We start from the raw sequence: 20146 nt of genomic DNA, 5'->3' as shown, positions 1-20146 counted from the left end.
CTGTGGTGCTTGGCCGTGAGCACTGGACTAAGAGGCTGCTCTGTGACGCGGTGTGGGGGAGTACTAGGTATAAATGGTAGAAGTGCTAGAGGAGGGAGGCTCGCTCTGGGAAGGATGCGCAAGGAGAGGATCATTCATTCATTCATTCATTCATTTCAACAAGCATCTCCTGGTGCCTATTTTATGGCCCCTTCCTTCAAAAGGCTCACAGGCATATAAACACAAAGTGCCCGAAGGGGAAACAAAGAGGGGGGAATTCTAATCACCCTTTTCTCAAGAAAATATTTGAAAATCATTCACACTGGGGTATAAATGACTGATAACACCTACCCTCTATGATACAATGGGGCAAAAATTTAAGCTAAAGAAATACCGTTTTAAGGAGAAAATTCGGATCAAAGCCTGGGGATGGGAAGGGAGAAAGGCACAGAGGTTTTTAGAACTCCAGTAATGAGGCTACCATAGCACGATGGGACAAGCTACGATTCTAGCCCCAGTCCCCCGAAAACTGTCTACCTGGGTGATACTAGTCCAGCCAGATCTCTAAACCTCCCCTTCTTTAAAATGGGAGAAAGATAATATCACACGGGGAAAAAAATCCATTCTCCACTTAACTCACAGAGTTACTGTGAGGCTTAGATGAGATCACAGACATAACAGCATGGTGCCAAGGCTTGGGGCATTTGGAAAATATGAGTATGATTTTTACTGTGATTTGTTTTCTGCCTCTGTATGAGATCAGCCCTCATTCCCCATGCCTGTGACTGGATAGGTTAACAAAACCCAAAAATCAGCCTCTGGACTCAGGGAGTCCTTTTAATCCCCAGTAGTCAGTGATTCTCAAAGTAGGGTTAGCAGCATCAGCTTCACCTGGGAACGTGTTAGAAATGCAGATTCTTCAGCTGAATCAGAAAATCTGGAGGTGGGGCCCAGCGATTTGAGTTTCAACGAGCCCTCCAGGTGATTCCGACGCATGCTCCAGTTTGGGGATCACTGGTCTAATTCCACCTTTCAGAGACGCAGTAAACCATCATTGCTAAAAGTATGAGGCTGGCCCCAAACTACCTGGTTTTGAATTCTAGCTCCATTTTGGTATTTGCTATGTGACCTCTCTGTGCCTCAATTTCCCCATTCACGAAATGAGGATGATAATAGTTTCTACTATATAGGGTTGTTGGGGAGATTAAATGAACTCACATAGGTAAAGTGCTTAGAACATTATTATTTGATTGCTAATGATGTTATCCATTGCAAAATTAAACGGAATTTGGTTTAGGAATTTCTCAACTTTCCTTGAGCTAATTAAAGATACCTCCCCCCACCCCCATGATCCTGCTCAGCAAGATGTGGGAACCACAGGTACAGAGGGACCGCAGTGAAACCTCTGTCACTGGGCAGACACAAAGTGCAAGATGTTACATGTCCTGAGTGCCTGAGTAAGGGCTCTAGGCCAGACTCTTACTTGTCACCCTCCCAGCCACCGTTTGAGACAGGCATCACCATCTGCATTTTTATAGATGAAGCTGTCAGGGGAAGGAACATGTCCAGGTATGTCCAGGTCACATAATGCTGAACAGTGGCAGAGTCATAATTTAGACCCCGGTCTGGTCAAATCCAGGGCCAATGCTCTTTCCATAACACCAAGCTGCCCCACAGAGGTTAAGGGACACAGCTTCTTTGACCCTGGGACTGGATCTGCCTCTGAGCCTAAATTTCAGCTCAACCATCTCTACCATATCCCCTCAACATCCCCTCACACAGGAAGGGAGGAGGGAGGGACAGAGGGAGACCTGTCCAAAGAAAAGGAAGTTGACAGCAGTGTCAGGGCCCCAACTGCAAATACTCCAAGGGCTGTCCTACTAGAGAGAAAACAGATTTATTGAAGTTGGCCCTGAAGAGGATTTCCAGGACTGAGAGGTAGAATTAGAGACACAGAAACAGATTTCAGCTCAAACACAGGAAGAAGTTCCTAAGCAAGAATCAGTGACCCTGGAGGGAGTGACCTTGAAGTATTTAGGGACTTCAGGTGGTAGAGCATGATTCAGGCACCAGATTTTGGATTAGTAGTGATGGCCATTTAGATTTCTCTCAAAGCTAAGAGTCCATGCAAGAGCCTGGGCAGGCACTGGGCAAAGGCAGGCGAAACTCAGAGTACCAGGGACATGTCTGAACTTGGAAAACCAACTGGAGTCCTTCAGGCAGCCTTGCCTGGCTAGGCCTGGACAAAGTCTGAATTCCAGTTGGTGATACTGCCCTTGGTGGCCCCCCCACCCCCTCCACACACACACACACACACACACACACACACACACACACTGTGCTCTCGCTCTCTGAAGGCAAAAGATCATAGATGGCAGCACTAGGGCCATGCCCAGCTGCCTTGCTTGGAAGGGCCTTCTGCATGCCCCCTTCCTGGGTCAGGATTCATCAATAGCAGCCATTCTTCATTCCTGTGATTTCTCAGAGCCAGCTGTGGTAACCATGGCGACCCAGCCCAGGGGGCAGAGCTGCTAAAGCTAAGGCCTTGAGAGCTGCAGATTAAATTTCACCATTAGACATTCACTCCTTTGGACCATTATAATACGGGGCATAGGCACCCCTTTTGTGGCATCCCATGACCAATGGAGCCATCATTAATCAGTCACAGTATTTTTCCCACTGACTCTGGTTTTGTTCCATCATTCTGTTGAGGCAGCTCTTCAGGTAGCCTCTACCAATTAGAGTATAGTTGGCACAGGAGAAGAAAACCAATTTCTAGCTTTGTTTTGGACCATGATGTTGTCCCTTGAGAGACTAAATCACAGAATATTGGAGATAATCTAACATTACCTCCTCGTTTTACAGACTGCAAAACAAAAGCTCAGATGAGTTTCTTGCCCCAGGTCTCATAGGAAATGCAAACAAACTAAGGAAAGAATACAATCCAAAACTTGCACAGGGCTTTACAGTTTGTAAAGTAATTTGACATCCACCCTTTAAGACTCATAGCATCCTGATAAGACAGTCATTGCTTTTATTCCCATCTGGCTGATGAGTCAGTGAGGCTCAGAGAAGTAAAGACAGTTGCCTGAGCTCACACAGCCAGGAAGTGGCCGAGATAGACCTGGGACAGTTGGACTCTAACTCCTTCGTTTATTCCCAGTCTGTGGGCCCCAGGCCCTGGAGGTCCAAGGAGTTACTACCATGGCCCTATGAAGGCACACTTATATAGTAAGCACTACAGACCAATAAAAAAGTCTCACAAATTAGTATGACCACATTCCAAATATGAATGCAGCTGTTATGATCAATAAGACACAAATCTTTAAATGTATTTTTGAATTCATGGTAGCTTTTTGTCCTTTTCCATATTTCTTAATCAATCAATCAATCTATACTAAAAGTACAAGTGTAAAGGAAAGGTCAGTGAAACCTTGACATTAAAAAGGGTTCCTTCTGTCATAGAGAACAGACTTGTGTTTGCCAAGGGGAGAGGTGAAGGAGGGATGGCCTGGGAGTTTGGGATTAGCAGATGCAAACAGTTATATATACAATGGATAAACAACAATGTCCTACTGTATAGCACAGAGAACTATTCAATATCTTCTGATAAACCATAATGGAAAAGAATATGAAAAAGAATATGTGTGTGTAACTCTCTCTCTCTCTCTATATATATATAGATACGTATAACTGAATCACTTTGCTATACAGCAGAAATTGACACAACACCGTAAATCGACTATACTTGAATAAGATAAATTTTTAAGAAAGGGGGTCCTTCTGTGAGGTGGCAGAATCCTGGCTCCTTTGATCTTTGATGTCCGAGAGAAGATGAAATTATATGTACTACATGTTAACTGTGAAAAATAAAATACAATATTTTAATGAGCAAACCGAGTTACACTTCAAATATTTAATGAAATGACAAAAAATGCACAGAAAACCCTGGGGCTTTTCATTTCTAACTACTGATTTATTTACAGAAAGTGCAGAAGATGGAGAAACTCGTTAAGCCACACCTGGGGAACGCAACAGTGAGCACAGTCAGACGATGCGACACCACAGAATAAGCCACTGGTTTGTTTTCCTGTGGACTACAAAAAACGAAACCAAAAATGATGGAGGGGGAATCTTAGGAGCCTGAAAACACCCATCAACAAATGGACTTTACTTGAATCCTGCTTTTTAAAAAATAAACTGTAAAAGAAGTTAGGATAATTATGAGACAACTGGAAATTTGAAAACTGGATAGTTGATGATTTAGGGATTATTATTAATGTTTCGGGGTACGAGAATGGCATCCCATTTTAGTTATGTAAGCAAAAAAAGAAGTTCTTACTGTTTAGAGCTATGTATTGAAATATTTAAGACTGAAACAATATGATGTTTGGGATTTGCTTCAAAACAAGATGAGAGTTGGGGAAGCAGGTTGGCATGGGCACGGGGCAGGACTGGGTTATGAGCAAATGGAGGTTCATCATTTTGTTCTGTTTTCTGTGAGTATACCAAATTCTCCATAAGAAAAAATGAGGGCTAGTAGATGAAAACATAAAATTGGCGAAATAAGTTGTTGAAGCTGGGTGAGTCTATTTTTGTGTGTTTGAAAATTTCTACAACGTGAAGTTAATGAAAGAAGACAGGAGGTTCCTATGTTCAGAAAAGTTGAGGACCACTGCACTGTTACCTGAAACCCCTTGACACCTTAGTATACGAGCGGGCCCCTTTCAATGGACAGCTGTCTGGGCACAGCTTTTGATAAGAGGAATGGGATGGGAGAGAGTGGGGTTTGGAGAAGTCGGCCTGAGAGAGAGGCAAAGGAGGGCAAGGGCCATGCGGGAGGGTCCTTGAGGGGCAGACAGGAAGGGCTTAAGGCTGACCTGCTCGCTAAAGGAAGTTGCACAAGTTCTGTTGCCTAATTCCAAAGAGGGCACGTAGCAGAAAGAGCACAGGATGTAGAGAGAGGAGACTGGGGTTCTATTCTGGACCCAATACCAAGACTCTGAGCAAGTCTGCAATCTCTCCAGTCTCTGGGCCCCAGGGTCCACATCTGCAAAATGGGAATGATAGTCAGTGCCGTTCCAGCCACCTCCCACTGGGAATCGAATCAATAAGGACTGGCTAAGTTTGTAGCCCTTGCAAACGTGAGCTGTCCTGTTCACATCATGCTCAGAGTTTGCTTTTGCTCACCCACCTGCCCAATCAGCAGATCCAAAGAAAGCAGGGAGCCCCACAGGGCCCTTTGTGGGTGGCCAGCAAGGAGGGGCAAGGGTGGGACTGGGAAGTATTCGCTAGCATCCCTCCTCCAGGCAATCCCAGCTCAGCTCTACTCCCTGAACAAGCATCTCCCCTGGAACCTCAAATCTGCAAGCCTGCCCCTCTCCACCCAGTGGGGTAGAGGGAGGGGCTGGGGCAAGGTCTCCAACAGAGTCACTGGCACACAGTAGGGGCTCGTCCACACATACTGAGTGTCCGGCTGTACCTTGCCTGGCCGTGAAGGTGCTGGGAAGAGAGGGAGGTCAGGCTGGGCCCTGCCCTCAAGGTGCTCACAGCCCAGTGGGGAAGACAGAACACAGACAAGGATGTGCTTGCTAAGAGCTGAGGAGGCCTGGGTGAGGCTGGAGCAGAAGAGAAGCCTGTGGGGGGCACAGACCAGGAGCACCCACCCCACCCTGGGATGAAGTGATGCTTCACCAGAGCCTTGAAAAATGAGGAGACACTGGTGGAGCAAAGTAGGACGGGGAAGGTGACTCTAAGAGGGGAGAGGCGCCTCGGTAAAGTCCCCGGGTAGGAGTGTCAGCACATTTGGGGAGCAGCCTGGAGCTTATGGGGCAGGCACCTACCAGGGCCGGTGAGGAAGTGGTGAGCAGTGAGGCCTCAGGCTAAGCAGGGCCCCGAATGACCCTCTGGGAGTCCATGCTCCTAATGAGAGGTGAGGGGATGCTTTTGTATCACTGCCACATGCCAGGCTTCTTCTAAGCACCTGACAGACTTTGCATTATTTCACCAAATCCTGTCCACAACCCCAGGAGGTTTTACAGATGAGGAACCTGAGGCCCAGGGTATGGCATCTGTCCAGCTCACATAGCTGATAAGTGGTGGAACCTAGACTCCAGCCCAGGGTGTCAGGCTCCAGAATCCATGCTTTTAACCCAAACCTCTAGGTTTTATCCCACAGGTGATGAGGAGCTCCTGCAGGGTTCTGAACAAGAGAGGAGTGATTCAATAAATTCTCATGGTAGATGGGACTTCCCCAGCGGTCCAGTGGTTAGGACTCCACGCTTCCGCTGCAGGGGGCACAAGTTTGATCCCTCGTCAGGGAGCTAAGATCCTGCCAGCCGCGTGGCGTGGCCAAAAAAAAATTCTTGTGGTAGAAAGACTGACTCTGGGGCTCATCTGCAGACCCAGGCCAAGTGGGAGAAAGGGGGTGCAGCCCTGAACCCCAGGCTCGACTGTGTGACGGAGAGCACAGCCCAGCCCAGCTCAAAGCAGATGGCCAACAGGAGACACTCGGATTCCAAGCTCCCAGGCTGATCTGATTACATGAATCCAACCGCCACCCCACTTGCTAAGTGCTCGTTTTATTTTTGTTACCTTGTTTATTCCTGTGAGGTAGTTAATATCTTCCCCATTTTACAGATGAGAAAACCAAGGCTGGGGGAGGTGAGGCAACCGGCTCAGGGGCATGTCAGTAGCTCTAGGAAGTGTAGAGCCCTCTGCCTCCAGAGCCTTCTCTCACTATCACACCTCTCTGAGCCCCACTTATCTCTGTAAGGATCACTGTGAAGATTAAGTTAGGTCATATTTTTTCTAACGGTGGAAGTCAGGCATCTTCAGAAGCAATGCAGAAACACTTTGGGGGAAGGGAGGGGAGGCACTGAATTTTAGGCTTGCCTCTGCCATTAGGCCCTCTGTATCCCTCTGAGCAAGTTCCTTCCTCCGTCTGTGCCTCCGTTTCCCCACCTATACAATTTAGAGCTGACAGACATGACCTTTCCAGGTCAAAGCTCCGGGACTCAGAGGCGGGGTTAATCATATCCTGCAAGACTGCCCCAAATTCAGCCACCAGCAGGAGCAAAAGTCTCCAAATGGTTTTCATCTGGATAAGCCCCCAGCCCCAGCCCCCAAGAGTCCAGGCTGGGACAGTCAGGAGGAGCTACACTTTAAGGCCTGGAGCAGGACCTGGGGCCAGCCCCAGGTCTGCCCCGGCCCCTGGTGCGACCTTGAGCAGTCTCCTTCCCTCCCTGGGCCGACTCCCTGTCTGGAACGAGGGGTTGGGCGGTGACGTGGAAGGCTCCTGCCAGCTCTGACATTTATTATTTCAGGATCCCTCAGTCTCTCGCTGTTTTCCTTCCTGCGCTGCTGGAGCCTGTGGCGGGCTGTGCGCCCCTTCAGTTGGGCCCCTGAAGCCGTCTCCCCAGCCCGGGAACCCGGCCAGCCCTGCCAGCTCAGCCTCAGCAGCTGCCCCTTGCAGCATGGTGGGAAGCGGGGAGGAAGAGGGGTTGCAGGAAGGGAGCCGCACCCTCTGTGTGTGCTGAGGCCTCCACAAACCCCAAGTTTCCTGGCTGGGATTTTCCTCGGGAGACTGCTCGGCGGTGATGAGCTAAGAGACCAAGAACTCTGCAGGAGGATCGCTGAAGATTCCCATCTGACTCCTGGCCCCAAGCCCTGAATTCCACCCCACCCTGGGGAGAACCAGCCTGCCCTCCTGGACACAGCAGCAGAGGGCCCCACGCCGCCCATCCTCTGGGTTCCCTTGTTGGCCTGGATGAATCCCTCCCTGCCCCAACTCGACAGTCATCATGAATCCCTTAAACCAGGGGTCCCCAATCCCCTGGGTCCCAGACCGGTACCGCACAGCAGGAGGTGAGCGGCGGGAGAGCCAGCGAAGCTTCATCTGCCACTCCCCGCTCCCCATCGCTCCCCATCACCCGCATTACCGCCTGAACCATCCCCCGCCCCCCCCCCCACCCCCGTCCGTGGAAAAACCATCTTCCACAAAACCGGTCCCTGGTGCCAAACAGGTTGGGGACCGCTGCCTTAAACCCCAGTCCTCCCCAACTCTGCAGTTTCCTCAACGTGCCACGCTGTTTCCAGCCGCTAGACCTCTGCCAGGAAAGCCTTTTTCCCATTCTGCCTAGTAAACACTCCATCTTTCCCTTCTCAGCTTACAGGGCACCCCCTCCCCATCACAACAAAACTGACTTTATGCCACCCTGTGCCCACTACAGCCTTCTATCAGAGCATTCGTGGCCCTTATTTACCACGTCTGAATCTCTATGGCGCTGAAAATGCTAAAAGGGCAAGGATTGGCTCATTTGCCTTTATAGCCACAGCACCCAGCACAGGGCCTGGCACATGAGTAGCAGTAAACGTTTGTGGAATGAATGAGTGAGTAAATGAATGAATAGATACTAGCAAGGCCCTGTGGGAACACAGAAAAGGCAGCAGGGGTTAAGAATTCAGGACATCACACTGTTCTGAGGTCCAAATTCTAGTTCCAGTACTCTTAGTTGTGTGACCTAGGGCAAGTGACTTAGTTTTTCTGAGCCTCCATTTTCACACCTGTCAAATGGGATAATAATAGCACTTATCTCATGAGACTGAATGTGATCGGGCATTTAAGTACCTAGCCCAGTACCAGGTATACAGGGAGGGCTGCATGATAGCCATCCTGCCCAGCAGACATCTCTGTATTCCCAGGCCCTGTGACACATCCCCAGGCTGCCAGGGGAATCAGCTGGGGTGCTTAAAAAAATAAGGGTTCCAGAGCCTCACTTCAGACCTGTTAAGTCAGAGTCCCTGAGTAGGAAGAAGAGGAGTGAGAGGTAAGGCACTCAAGTGTGCTTTGAACTGCCCAGGTCCAAATCCTGGCTCTGCCACTTACTGCTAGCAGAGTTGCCCAATTTATCAAAAATAAATACAGGACATGCAGTTATATTTGAATTTCAGATAATCAGTGAATAATTTTTAGTATAAGCATGTCCCATACCTTGCATGCACATCCTGTATGTTCTTTGGCAATCCTGTTTACTGGGTTATTTCATCTCTCTGTGCCTTTGGTGGGGATTACATGAGTTAAAATGTATATGGGAAATGCTTACAACACTGCCTAGTGTGTTTGCTATTCCTATTTTTATTGCTTTAAAAGCAATCCAGGGCTTCCCTGGTGGCGCAGTGGTTAAGAATCCGCCTGCCAATGCAGGGGACACGGGTTCGAGCCCTGGTCCCGGAAGATCCCACATGCCGCGGAGCAGCTGGGCCCGTGAGCCACAATTACTGAGCCTGCGCGTCTGGAGCCTGTGCTCCGCAACAAGAGAGGCCGCGATACTGAGAGGCCCGCGCACTGCGATGAAGAGTGGCCCCCGCTTGCCACAACTGGAGAAAGCCCTTGCACAGAAACGAAGACCCAAACACAGCCATAAATAAATAAATAAATTAAAAAAAAAAAAAAAAGCAATCCAGACAATATGGAAGAAACTTGAAAACATTATGCTAACTGAAAGAAGCCAGACACAAAAGTCCACATATTGTAGGATTCCACTGACATGAAATGTCCAGAATAGGCAAATCCATAGAGACTGAAAGTTGCCAGAGGCTGGGGAAGTGACAGTGGGGAGTGACTTCTAATGAGCACAGTATTTCTTTTTGGGCTGATGGAAATGTTCTAGAATTAGTGGTAATGGTTGCACAATACTGTGAATAAAGACTGCCGAACTGTACACTTTAAAATGGTTTAAATGGTACATTTTATGTAATATGCATTTTATCTCTATTTTTAAAAATCTACCTAAAAGCAACCCAGGGGATTGTAACGTGTAGCCAGGACTGAGAATGGGGTAGGCTCTCAACGAATGTTTGATGAAGAAATGAATGGATGGGAGAGAGGAGAGAGCGAAGGGCAGAGCAGAGGGGAGAACCTGCTTTATCCAGACCTAGGCTCAGCTATTCATTCCCGGACACCCACAAGGTACACAGATTTCTCTTTTTGCTCTGGTGCCAGGACTGCACAATTTTAGTGCGTACTCACAGTAATTACCTCATCCCTGTTGCAATTATCCTCCCCTTTTCTCTGTGGTTCCTAATCTATTTAACCATCCTATATGCAGGTGTATTTGTGTTTTTAGTAAAAGAGAATTAAATAAAATTAAGTATCTGTTATGCGCCAGGTAGATGCTAGATGCTTTATATGTAATCCCCTCAAACAACCCCATAAGATAGCTATTATCACCCTGATTTGCAGATGGGGAAACCAAGGTTCAGAAAATTCAAGTCATGTACCCGAGGTCACACAACCAATAGGAATTCAAACCCAGGTCTGCCTGACTTCACTTACGGGACAGTCTCCACAGATCTCAGCCACACCCCTCTATGCTGTGGGCTGTCAATCATCTTTTCAAGGGCATGAGTCTTTCTTCCCAGATGGGGACCTTGTCTTGTCATCTCCATCCCCTCAGAACCTACCATCTCGCCTTCGTATACAGCAGGTGTTCAATAAATAGTGTTTAATGAATAACTAACCTTAAGGGGGCATGCAATAGTTCACCACAGTAGTTTTTACTCTGACTGCTCAACAGAGTTGCCTAGGAACCTTCTAACTGTTCCCTCACCCAGGCCTCACCCTTGGGAGATTCTGATTTGTAGGTCTGCATGGAGCCAACAGCATCTGAAGTTCTTAAAAGCTCGGTCAAGGTCAAAACCCAGCCCAGTTAGAAAACCTTTAGCAGCTGTTCCCGGCTCAGCCTCCTGTACCCTTCACAGTGAGGCCCACTCTCTGACCCCAGTGATGCCCACTCACAAAGTTCCCAGGACAAAGGGGGCCCAGGGCCCTGCCTCAGACTCTGGGGATCTCATTGTGCCTCCGTGGGCTTCACTGCCTCATGTACTCTGGGCCCATCAAAGAGACTTTCTAGCAAAGATGTCTGAGGACTATACTACCAAATTGCTTTTGAGGAAAGCATTTTCCTTCTGCTCTGACCTAAAGCTCCAGTTTCTGTCCCCAAATATGCCTGTGTCACCTCGCTGGCCAGAACAGCTGAATACCAGGCAAGGAAGTTGGGCTCAAAGACGGCCACTGGGGAGGTGAGGAGCCTTTGTGAGACTGGGCTTGAGGCTGACACTCCAGGAGAACCCTGTGTCCTTGTGCAGAGGCAGCCTGGAATGGGAAGAGGCTAGGCTCAGATGGAGCTGGGTTCTAAGTCTGGCCTGGAAAACCCTCTTGGCCCAGGTCCCTGGCCACCATCCCATGTCTCTACTTCCCTTCTCAGGAAAAATTCTCATCTGCCTCCTCCTCAAATCCAGTCCAGGCCAGCGTGGAAGGGAAAATAGCACTAAATCTGTTTTTTTTTCCCCCTAAATCAGTTCTCAAGGTCATCAATGACCTCCGTGTTGCCGACGTCAGGGGTCGTGTCTCTGTCATTTTCTTATGTGACCTCTGGACATCTAGGCAGCATCCGACAAAGCCGAGCGTGGCTCCCTCATCGAAACATTCCTCCCCTGGCTTCTGAGGCATGGTCCTCTCTTGATTTCCTTCCTTCCTCGTTGGCAGCTCCTTCTCAGTCTCCTTCATTAACTACTCTTCCCATCCTAATCTCTCGATCCTGAGCTCCCCAGAGCTTGGGCCCAGGTCCTCTTCATTCCTTTCCTTGGGTGATTTTATCCACTCCCACTTCTTTAAAACCAGCTAATGCACTATACGCGTTATGTGGTTCATGGACCACCTGCATGGGCAACTCTTGGGGGTGCTGGTTAAGATGCAGATTCCCGGACACCCTCCTGCAGGCTGGTGAACCTGCCAAGGACATTTGTCATTTTTTAAAATTAATTAAATTATTATTAATTAAATAACAATTAATTTATAATTAATTATAAATTATTTATCTTTGGCTGCATTGGGTCTTCGTTGTTGAGCGTGGGCTTTTCTCTAGTTGCGGTGAGTAGGGGCTACTCTTCGTGGCGGTGCGTGGGCTTCTCATTGCAGTGGCTTTTCTTGTTGCGGAGCACGGCCTCTAGGCGTGCGGGCTTCAGTAGTTGTGGCATGCTGGCTCAGTAGTTATGGCTTGCAGGCTCTAGAGCACAGACTCAGTAGTTGTGGCGCACGGGCTTAGTTGCTCCGCAGCATGTGGGATCTTCCCGGACCGGGGCTTGAAACCGTGTCCCCTGCATTGACAGGCAGGTTCTTAACCACTGTGCCACCATGGAAGTCCCGGACACTTGTCATTTTTGCCAGACTGGTATCTGAACCTCTCTCCTACACCTGGGAAACTACTTGCTGCACAAGTCTCAGCAGAGCTTGCCTCCTACAAAAGCTGACGAGACCAAATTCATGCTTTTCCAGACTCCTTTGCAGCTAGGGTACAGGTAAGTATGAGCTAGCCTTGGCCAATCAGAGGCACTCACTACAGACTTTGAATCAGGAGCAGAGGGAGTGGAAGATCATTCTTATACTGATGGCAACAGCAGTGAAGGTGCCCAGTCCCCAGGGGACAGTGGTGGTATATGCTGTGGCATTTAGTGCGAGGCAGTAGTGTCCTCGCCAGACTGGATCAGTGGAGTGATTTTGGCTGAGATCCCCCCTGCTGCCTCGCCCCAGTTCTCTAGCTTCCCAGAAATCCTGTGAACTACTGAATATTCCCTTTCAGTGAACATCTATTCTGTCTAAATCGGCTCAGGTTGGTTTCTGTTACTTGCAATAAGAAGCCTAAGTAAGAAACAGCTACTGAATTGGACTCTCTGGGAATGATGCCAGGTGATTCTTACACAGATCCAAGTTTGAAACCCACTATCTCAATGCTGACAACTCTCAAATGTGTATCTCCAGCCCACCCACTCCTTTGACCTCCAAACTCATACATCTAAATGTCTTCTTGACTTCTCCGCTTGTATGTCTCAAAGACCTGTAAGATGTAAAAACAGAATTCTTGACTCTCCTCCAAACCTGTTCCTCTCCCAGATTTCCCCTTCCTAGGAAGGGGCAATGGCATTCTTCCATTAGGAATTTGGGAACCATTCTTGACCACTCCCCACATGCACTCCATCAACAAATCTTGATGCTACTACTTATAAAATACTTCTAGAATCTGTCCACTTCTCCACCAACCATGGCCCTATCCACAGCACCATCGTCTCTTCCATGGACAACTGCCAACAGCCTCCTTGGGTCTTCTCCTGCCCCCTCCAATCTCATCTCCACACAACAGCTTATATGACTGTCCTAAAATATAAATTGGATCATGTTGCTTGCCTGCAAAATAAATAAAATCCAAACTTGCCACCAGGGCCTACAAACTTGAATATGATCTGGCTCCAGCCTACCTTCCCAAACTCATCTGTTGTCACTCTTCCATTTGCCATCGCTATGTTTCTGCTCCTCTGGCCTCCTTTCAGTGTCACAAATACTTTAGGTTCTTTACTGACTCAGGGCCTTTGCCTAAGATGTTCCCTCCAACTGGAGCACCCTCACACCATTATTCTCTATTAATGCTCCTTCTCAGGTTTCTTCTTTTCTTTATTTGTTACTCCCATCGATATTTTCCGAGCTCCTACTATGGTGCTGTGGTAAATACTAGGGATAAAATGGTGAGATAGGTTATTTTCTCATGGAAGTCAAAATCTAGTGAGAAATCAGATTTTAATAAAGTAATTATGCAAATAAATGTAAAATTTATCTAGGATGTGTGCCGCAAAGGAGAGAGACACACGGTGCTATTAGGGAGAACTGAGCTATAGAGTAAATGTGGAAAGACAAGTTAGGAGGCCAGTGCAGTGTTCCAGGGGAGAGGTGATGATGGGGACTAGGGTAGCGATGTAGAGAAGTAGATGGACGGCAGAGATGTTTAGAAGGTAACACTGATGACCCTTGGTGATGAAGGGAGCATGTGGAGCTTCTGGCTTGCTTACCAGAAGAGAGGGAGGGACCACTCTCTGAGAAGGGAACACCAGAATGGCCAGCCTGGGGGGGAAGTCATGAATGTGGCTTTGGACACATTGAGATGTCCAAATGAAACAGCTGAGTGAGCAGTTGGACATGAGGGTCTGGGCTAAAGGTACAAATGTGTGAGTCACCTGAAGATGGAAAAGGACTGAACCCATGGGTGTGGATGAGACTGCCTGGGGAGAGAGGCTAGCATGCCAAGAGATGAGGACCCAGGACCAAACCTCAAGGCAGGCCTGGACAGGGAGAATGAGCCTTCATGACATTTATTACACGCGCAATTACTGACTTGTTTGTTTACCTGTTTACTGCCTGTCTTCCCCAGAAGACTGTAAGCTCAGTAGAGCAGGGACTGCGTCTCTTTAACAAGCAATGTGTCTACCCAGTGCCTAATACAGGGCCTGGCATGGAGCAGTTCCCATGCATGATGCTGGCCACTGTGTCCCTCGGCAGGGCCGGCCTCATCCATTCCTTAGATAACATGGTCTCCACTGGTCTCCACTGCCCAGCAAAAAGCCCAAATGCCTAAATGACAGTCAAGGCCCTCCAAGTCATGCTGTACCCCCTGAGCTCTCCAATCCATCTTTTTAATTCCACTACACCTGAGCATTCCAAACTGGGGTTCCTTTACACCTGGATAACCAGAGGCACAAAACAGGATGAACACAGTGCCTCTCCCTGGAGCCTAGATTGTGCCAAATGAAGAGAAATGGCCATGGACACATGGGGGTGCGGGTGGGGACTTTCCAGGCCCTGCTCCTCTTCTCCGAGAAGTGTCCCCTTCCACAATGTAGGTCTCTGTGGCCATGTTTCCCTGCCTGAGTCAATCCCTCCATGACCTCTGCTGATGAAACCAGGGGTGGGGACCCAGCTTCTGGAACCAATCCAGAAGCTAGGCTGGGCCATCAACCTCTCTGCCAGGAACTTGGACGCAAGACTGGCTTGGTTGCCTTTAGATGCTGGACCAGTGAGGTCACGTGAATGTGGGGGCTGAAGATGCCTGACTTCCCCAGAAGACTGTGTGATGCCCTTTGGGGCCTGTGTGATGACAAGTGAGCAAAAGCACCGTTTAGCTGTGCAGAAAGAAACAAGAGGCAAGAGACAGCGGGAATGAGGAAGCAGCTGCCTTTGTTCCTGATGACTTCCCAGATTCAAATGAGGCCCTGGTGAGGCCGGGGTGAGGTCTACTTTGACTTACTGTTCTTCAGTCCCATGAGGCACCTCTAGATCCTTAAAACAAATTTCCCTTCAACATAAGCTTTAGAGGGTTTCTGTTTCTTGCAGACAAAAAAATCTCTAAGACTACATAATTTTTATTATTTTTTGCAAAATAAAAATGTTATTATTTTGGTAAAACAAACATCGACACGTGATGAAGCAGAATGGAAAATTCACAAGAATATTAAGAATTAAGAATGAAATCCTTTCTAAAATAAGATTCAAAAACACTAAAGTCACAAAGGAAAAGATAAATTTGACTCCAATGAAACTTAAAACTATGCATTATAAGACATGATACCGACTTAGGCAAACATTCCTCTTAACCACCACCCCTTTATTGATAATACATTTTCTCTGAGGACAGATATTGGGAAGCATGCACATTTCCATAGCAGTTACCTCTGGGGAGAGTACAGGAATTGTGAAACATGGTCAGAGGTGACTTTAGTCTTTTTTGTTATATATTTTAAATTTTTAATTAAAAATTAGTACGTCTTTTGTTCAATTAAAACTTCATTAGGGCTTCCCTGGTGGCGCAGTGGTTGAGAATCTGCCTGCCAATGCAGGGGACACGGGTTCGAGCCCTGGTCTGGGAAGATCCCACATGCCGCGGAGCAACTGGGCCCGTGAGCCACAACTACTGAGCCTTGCGCGTCTGGAGCCTGTGCTCCGCAACAAGAGAGGCCGCGACGGTGAGAGGCCCGCGCACCGCGATGAAGAGTGGCCCCCGCTCGCCACAACTAAAGAAAGCCCTCGCACAGAAACGAAGACCCAACACAGCCAAAAATAAATAAATAAATAAATAAATTAAAAAAAAAAAAAAAACTTCATTAAATCTCAAAAAATATATATAAAACACAAGCCTTTGAAGATCCCCTGTTTGTGGTGGACTGCTTCATCCAAGACCCACTGGGAGATTTAAGTTCACTAGTAGTTTGAGACACATGATATAGCATGAATTCTCAGCACTGTCACAGTGGCTTACTTGGTTCCTGAATATGCTTTCTTCCCATCTGTCTTCAAATTCACTCACTTGTCGTCTCCACTTAATGGAGTTCTTCCATCCTTCAAGAACCATCTGGAAGTGTCACCTCCTCCAGGAAGCTCTCCCTGACTGCACCAGTCCTCACTGCTCTCTCTCTCCCTCGCTCCACTGGCCTCTTATGGCACTAACCATACCTTCTCTGTGTACTCTGGACAGACTCCTGGGGTTCCACTTACCTCGCTAAGACAGGCTACTTCTCCCCAGCCAGCCAGCAAAGCTAAGCAGCATCTTTATGTTCTTGGTGCCTAGCAGAGAAATGCCATGGAGAACTGACATAGCACAGGCCTTAAAGTCAGACAAAGCCACTATGTGGCACAAGGCAACTGCCTTAACTTCCCTGGGCCCATTTTCACCTGTGTTATTGTGAATATCAATTAGATGATGGATGTAAAGGGCCCAGGACAGGAAGACGACGGTTGACAGAATGATCATCTGTCTTAATACTCCCTCACACTTGAGCAGCTTTTAATTAAAAACAAAAAACATTTAACAACCCAGAGAGGTAAGCAAGGAAGGTGAAATAGGGTGAAATTTTAAGGGTGAAATAACTAAGGTTCAGAGAAATTACATAGGGACTTTAGAAGGAAAGAGAATAGGACCAGGGGTTAGAACATTTGGGTAGAAATGCCAGTTCTTCCACTACCCAGCTGTGGGAGTTTAGATAAGTCTGTAGCACTCTCTGGACATCAGTTTCCCCATCTTAAATGAGAGAGTTCCTAGGTGATCTCTATCTTAAAGGGTCCCTCAGCACTGACATTCTAGCTTCCTGTAACCTGCCCAGGGTCCTTCCTAGCAGGACTGCAAAAAAAAGACTGCAAGTCCCAGGACAGAGTCCCTAGTTACTCCCAGGAAACCAGCTGGGACTGGAACACTTGCTTTGAGAATCAGTCAAATTTTGATTCTGCCAAATGGAGCTTCAAGCCTGGGGGTTAGTCATGCCCAGAACTGAGATCGGGGTAATGACAGCATCAAACTACATGTAAATATAAACACAAATGCAAAGCCAAACAGGAAACCTCAGGAAAGTCCAATCCAAAGGTCAGATTCTAACTTTTGAGGCACTGAAATGCTGAAGAGAAAAACTGTATTTGGGTGTCAGAAACCTTTCTATTGCAAAAATGAACCTTTGCACGCACCAAACTAAAGTCCCAAAGGCAAAGGAGACTGGGTTTTGTCTGGCTTAACCTGGGGTAAAGTTGAGCCCTGACGGGAGTCTGCTGTGGCCTCCACATCCATCCTAAGGGCTCTCTCCCCCAGGCACACACAAGTGCTTACACACACGAAGCCAGGCAAGGCCAGATGCACGGGCATAAATGGGCATTTCTGTCCCTGGAGAAGGGTTCATAGTACAGCCCTTTCTCCTGATCCTGCTCTAACACTTTAATGAACAACCCAGAGAAGTGTGTGAACTGTGAAAGCCCTAAGGATGCTGATCGTACTGACCTCTTCTAGGTCACAAAATGAAGACAAACCTCAGGAAGCTCTCTCTCCTCAGGATGAGGCTCTGAGGCAGTTTCCCTGTGAGCCTCCAGTAAAATACAATCTACATTCATAGGCGGTGGACTCTAAGCTACTGGTTCTGCCCAAGGAAGGAAGCCAAAGCTTCTTATTTTAATTAAAACCTGTACCCCCACTATATGCAAAGCACTAGGCTAGGCTCTGTGAGAGAAATGAGGACAAAAGAGACTCAGTCCCTGTCTAAAGAGGTCTGTCAATTAACCCCATAATCATTCCACTAATCAAAATGCATGCCTTACATACATGGCCTCATGTAATACCATAGTCCTGTGAGGTAAACATTATTATCCCCATTTTATAGATGCCAAAAGCAGGGCGCAAACAGATCAGGTCACGTGCCCAAGCTCACACGGCTGGCAAACTGCAGAGCCAAAATTTGAACACAGGTCTGCCTTCCCCAAAGTGGGTGATCTTTCCACAGTCCTCTATCACCCTTACCAAGTGATACACACAGACTGTGGGATGGGGGTTCAGACTGCTGGGGAGAGGAGGAGAAGAAGAGATATCCCAAGACATTGGCCCAGGGTATTATGAACTATAAATCTTTGTATCTACCACACAGTAGGTGCTCAATATTCTTATGGTGAAGGATGGAAGGTGAGAGCTGCTGTTGAGGTCCAAAATGCCACCCCAATTCAGGGCATCTTCTGAAAGGGAGCTGCAAAAACACATTATTCTCCTTTGGCCCAAAGCCTCAGGGTGTCTGCCCTAGAATATTCCTGCAGAGGAGGCCGGGGAAACTGCAGCGGGTCTGGAGAAAAGGAACTAACTCCAATGAGCAGGGGAACGGGGTGGGGCAGCCTGCAAGGGCCAAAGAAAAGGCCTGGGATGCATTTCTGGAAAGACAAAGAGGAGAGGGGAGGGGAGAGGAGACTGTAAACTTGTGAACAGCCTGGCCAAGGTGAACCCCGGCTCCTGACGCCTTCTCATTCGCATTCATTCCACAAACACCGGCCAAATCTCAGAACCAGCAGTCTGGGGGAGGGCGCCTCACTGCTCCCAGGGAGAAGTTAAGTTCAGGACTGAGGCTGGAAGGTCTGCTTCCCAGAAGGGGAGTGACTTGGGGGGCGAACTTGTGGGGCTCCAAAGATGAAAACCCAAACAGATGCAGTGAGGCGCTGAGCAAACCCACAAGCGACGGCGCAGCAGGTCACGAAGAGCACTGGGGGTATGTCCCTCGACCTGTGAAGTCTGTCGTCGAGGTGACCTCGAGGACCCCCCAAATGGTCCCTCGGGCCCTCCCCCAAACACTCGACGGTGAGGACGCAGATGTTTGAGATGCACTCTGTTCTCACAGCTCTAGGGAGGGGGAAGGTTTCTGGGGCGCGGTAAGGAGGGCCATCGCAGCTCCGGTCACGCCTGTGAAGGTCAAGGCGAAGCCCTGCCGAGACCCCAGACCCCTCCCGCCTCGGCCCTCTCACCTCCTCCCGCGCCAGTGCTGCCCCGCGGCACCGGGGCATCTTGGCGGCGAAGGCGGCAGCCCCGGCCGGGGAGCTGAGGTCCTCTGCAGTGACGGCCAGGAACTCGGCGACGCTGAGCTGCTCGGGCATGGCGGGCGCGTGGTGGGGTCGCCGGGGCTGCCGGAGTGGGGCCCGGGGGGCGCTCGCCGCAGTGCTCTGGGCCGGCCTCCCAGCCCGCCACGGGCGCCGTCCTGGCCTCCGCGCCGCCCCGCCCCCGACTGCTTTTGCCCCGCACAGCCGCGTCCCCTCTAGTCCTGGGAGCCCAGACCGTTCCCACTCCGCCCGCTTCTCGGCCCCGCCCACGGCCTTCCAGCCTCGCTCCCCACCTTAGCCTGGACCGCCCGTCCCCCGCCCTCGCGGGCCTCCCAGCCCTGAGAGTCCCGCCCCTGGCCCCTCGCCCGGCTCCTCGGCCCAGCCCTCTGGCCTCCCATCCCCAGAGAGCTCCGCCCCTGGCTCACTGCCCCGCCCTCGGCCCATCGACCCAGCCACCTGGCATCCCAGCCCCTGAGAGCTCCGCCCCTGGCTCACTGCCCCGCCCCCGGCCCATCGACCCAGCCACCTGGCCTCCCAGCCCCTGAGAGCTCCGCCCCTGGCTCACTGTCCCGCCCCCGGCCCATCGACCCAGCCTTCTGGCCTCCCATCCCCAGAGAGCTCCGCCCCTGGCTCACTTCCCCGCCCTCGGCCCCTCACCCGGCTCCGCGGTCCCGGCCCATGCCTCTCTGCAGGGTCCTTTGGCCTCCCTTTCTTAAAGCTACCTCCCTCTCGGCGCGTCCACGGCTCCGCCCCTTTGTCCCGCTCCCGGGCCTCCGAAGTCTCCCTGCCTCCCAAAGCCTCGGTGCCCTATCACCGCATCCCTCCTTAATGCGCCTTGCGTCTTCCTCTCCTACCCATTAGTTCTCAGTCCTCATGACCTCACCCCGTCAGCTTCGCCCTCACCCAGCCCCTCGTCTCTCTCCCAAGCCCGGGGTGCGGGGGGGAGGATCTCGGTGC

At 49.5% G+C, this 20146-nt stretch overlaps 1 protein-coding gene across 4 annotated transcripts in view; it reads right to left on the bottom strand.

Moving 5' to 3' along the window:
- Nucleotides 1-19660, bottom strand: part of ASAP3 (ArfGAP with SH3 domain, ankyrin repeat and PH domain 3) — a 46965-nt gene extending 27305 nt beyond the window's left edge. For 3 of the 4 annotated variants that reach the window (XM_061184756.1, XM_061184757.1, XM_061184758.1), the window contains exon 1: nucleotides 19118-19397. In XM_061184756.1, coding sequence (XP_061040739.1) covers nucleotides 19118-19246 — 129 coding nt within the window. In that variant the 5' untranslated portion in view covers nucleotides 19247-19397. Of the gene's footprint in view, nucleotides 1-19117; nucleotides 19398-19645 lie in introns of those variants that run through there. The other variant, XM_061184755.1, reaches the window with a different exon arrangement.
- Between the last annotated feature and the right edge of the window lie 486 nt (nucleotides 19661-20146).

Source organism: Eubalaena glacialis, chromosome 3 (genome assembly GCF_028564815.1).
Source record: "Eubalaena glacialis isolate mEubGla1 chromosome 3, mEubGla1.1.hap2.+ XY, whole genome shotgun sequence".
NCBI classification, from domain to species: Eukaryota; Metazoa; Chordata; class Mammalia; order Artiodactyla; family Balaenidae; genus Eubalaena; species Eubalaena glacialis.
The sequence above is the reverse complement of the archived record's forward strand: the minus strand, read 5'-3'. Positions and strand labels throughout refer to the sequence as shown.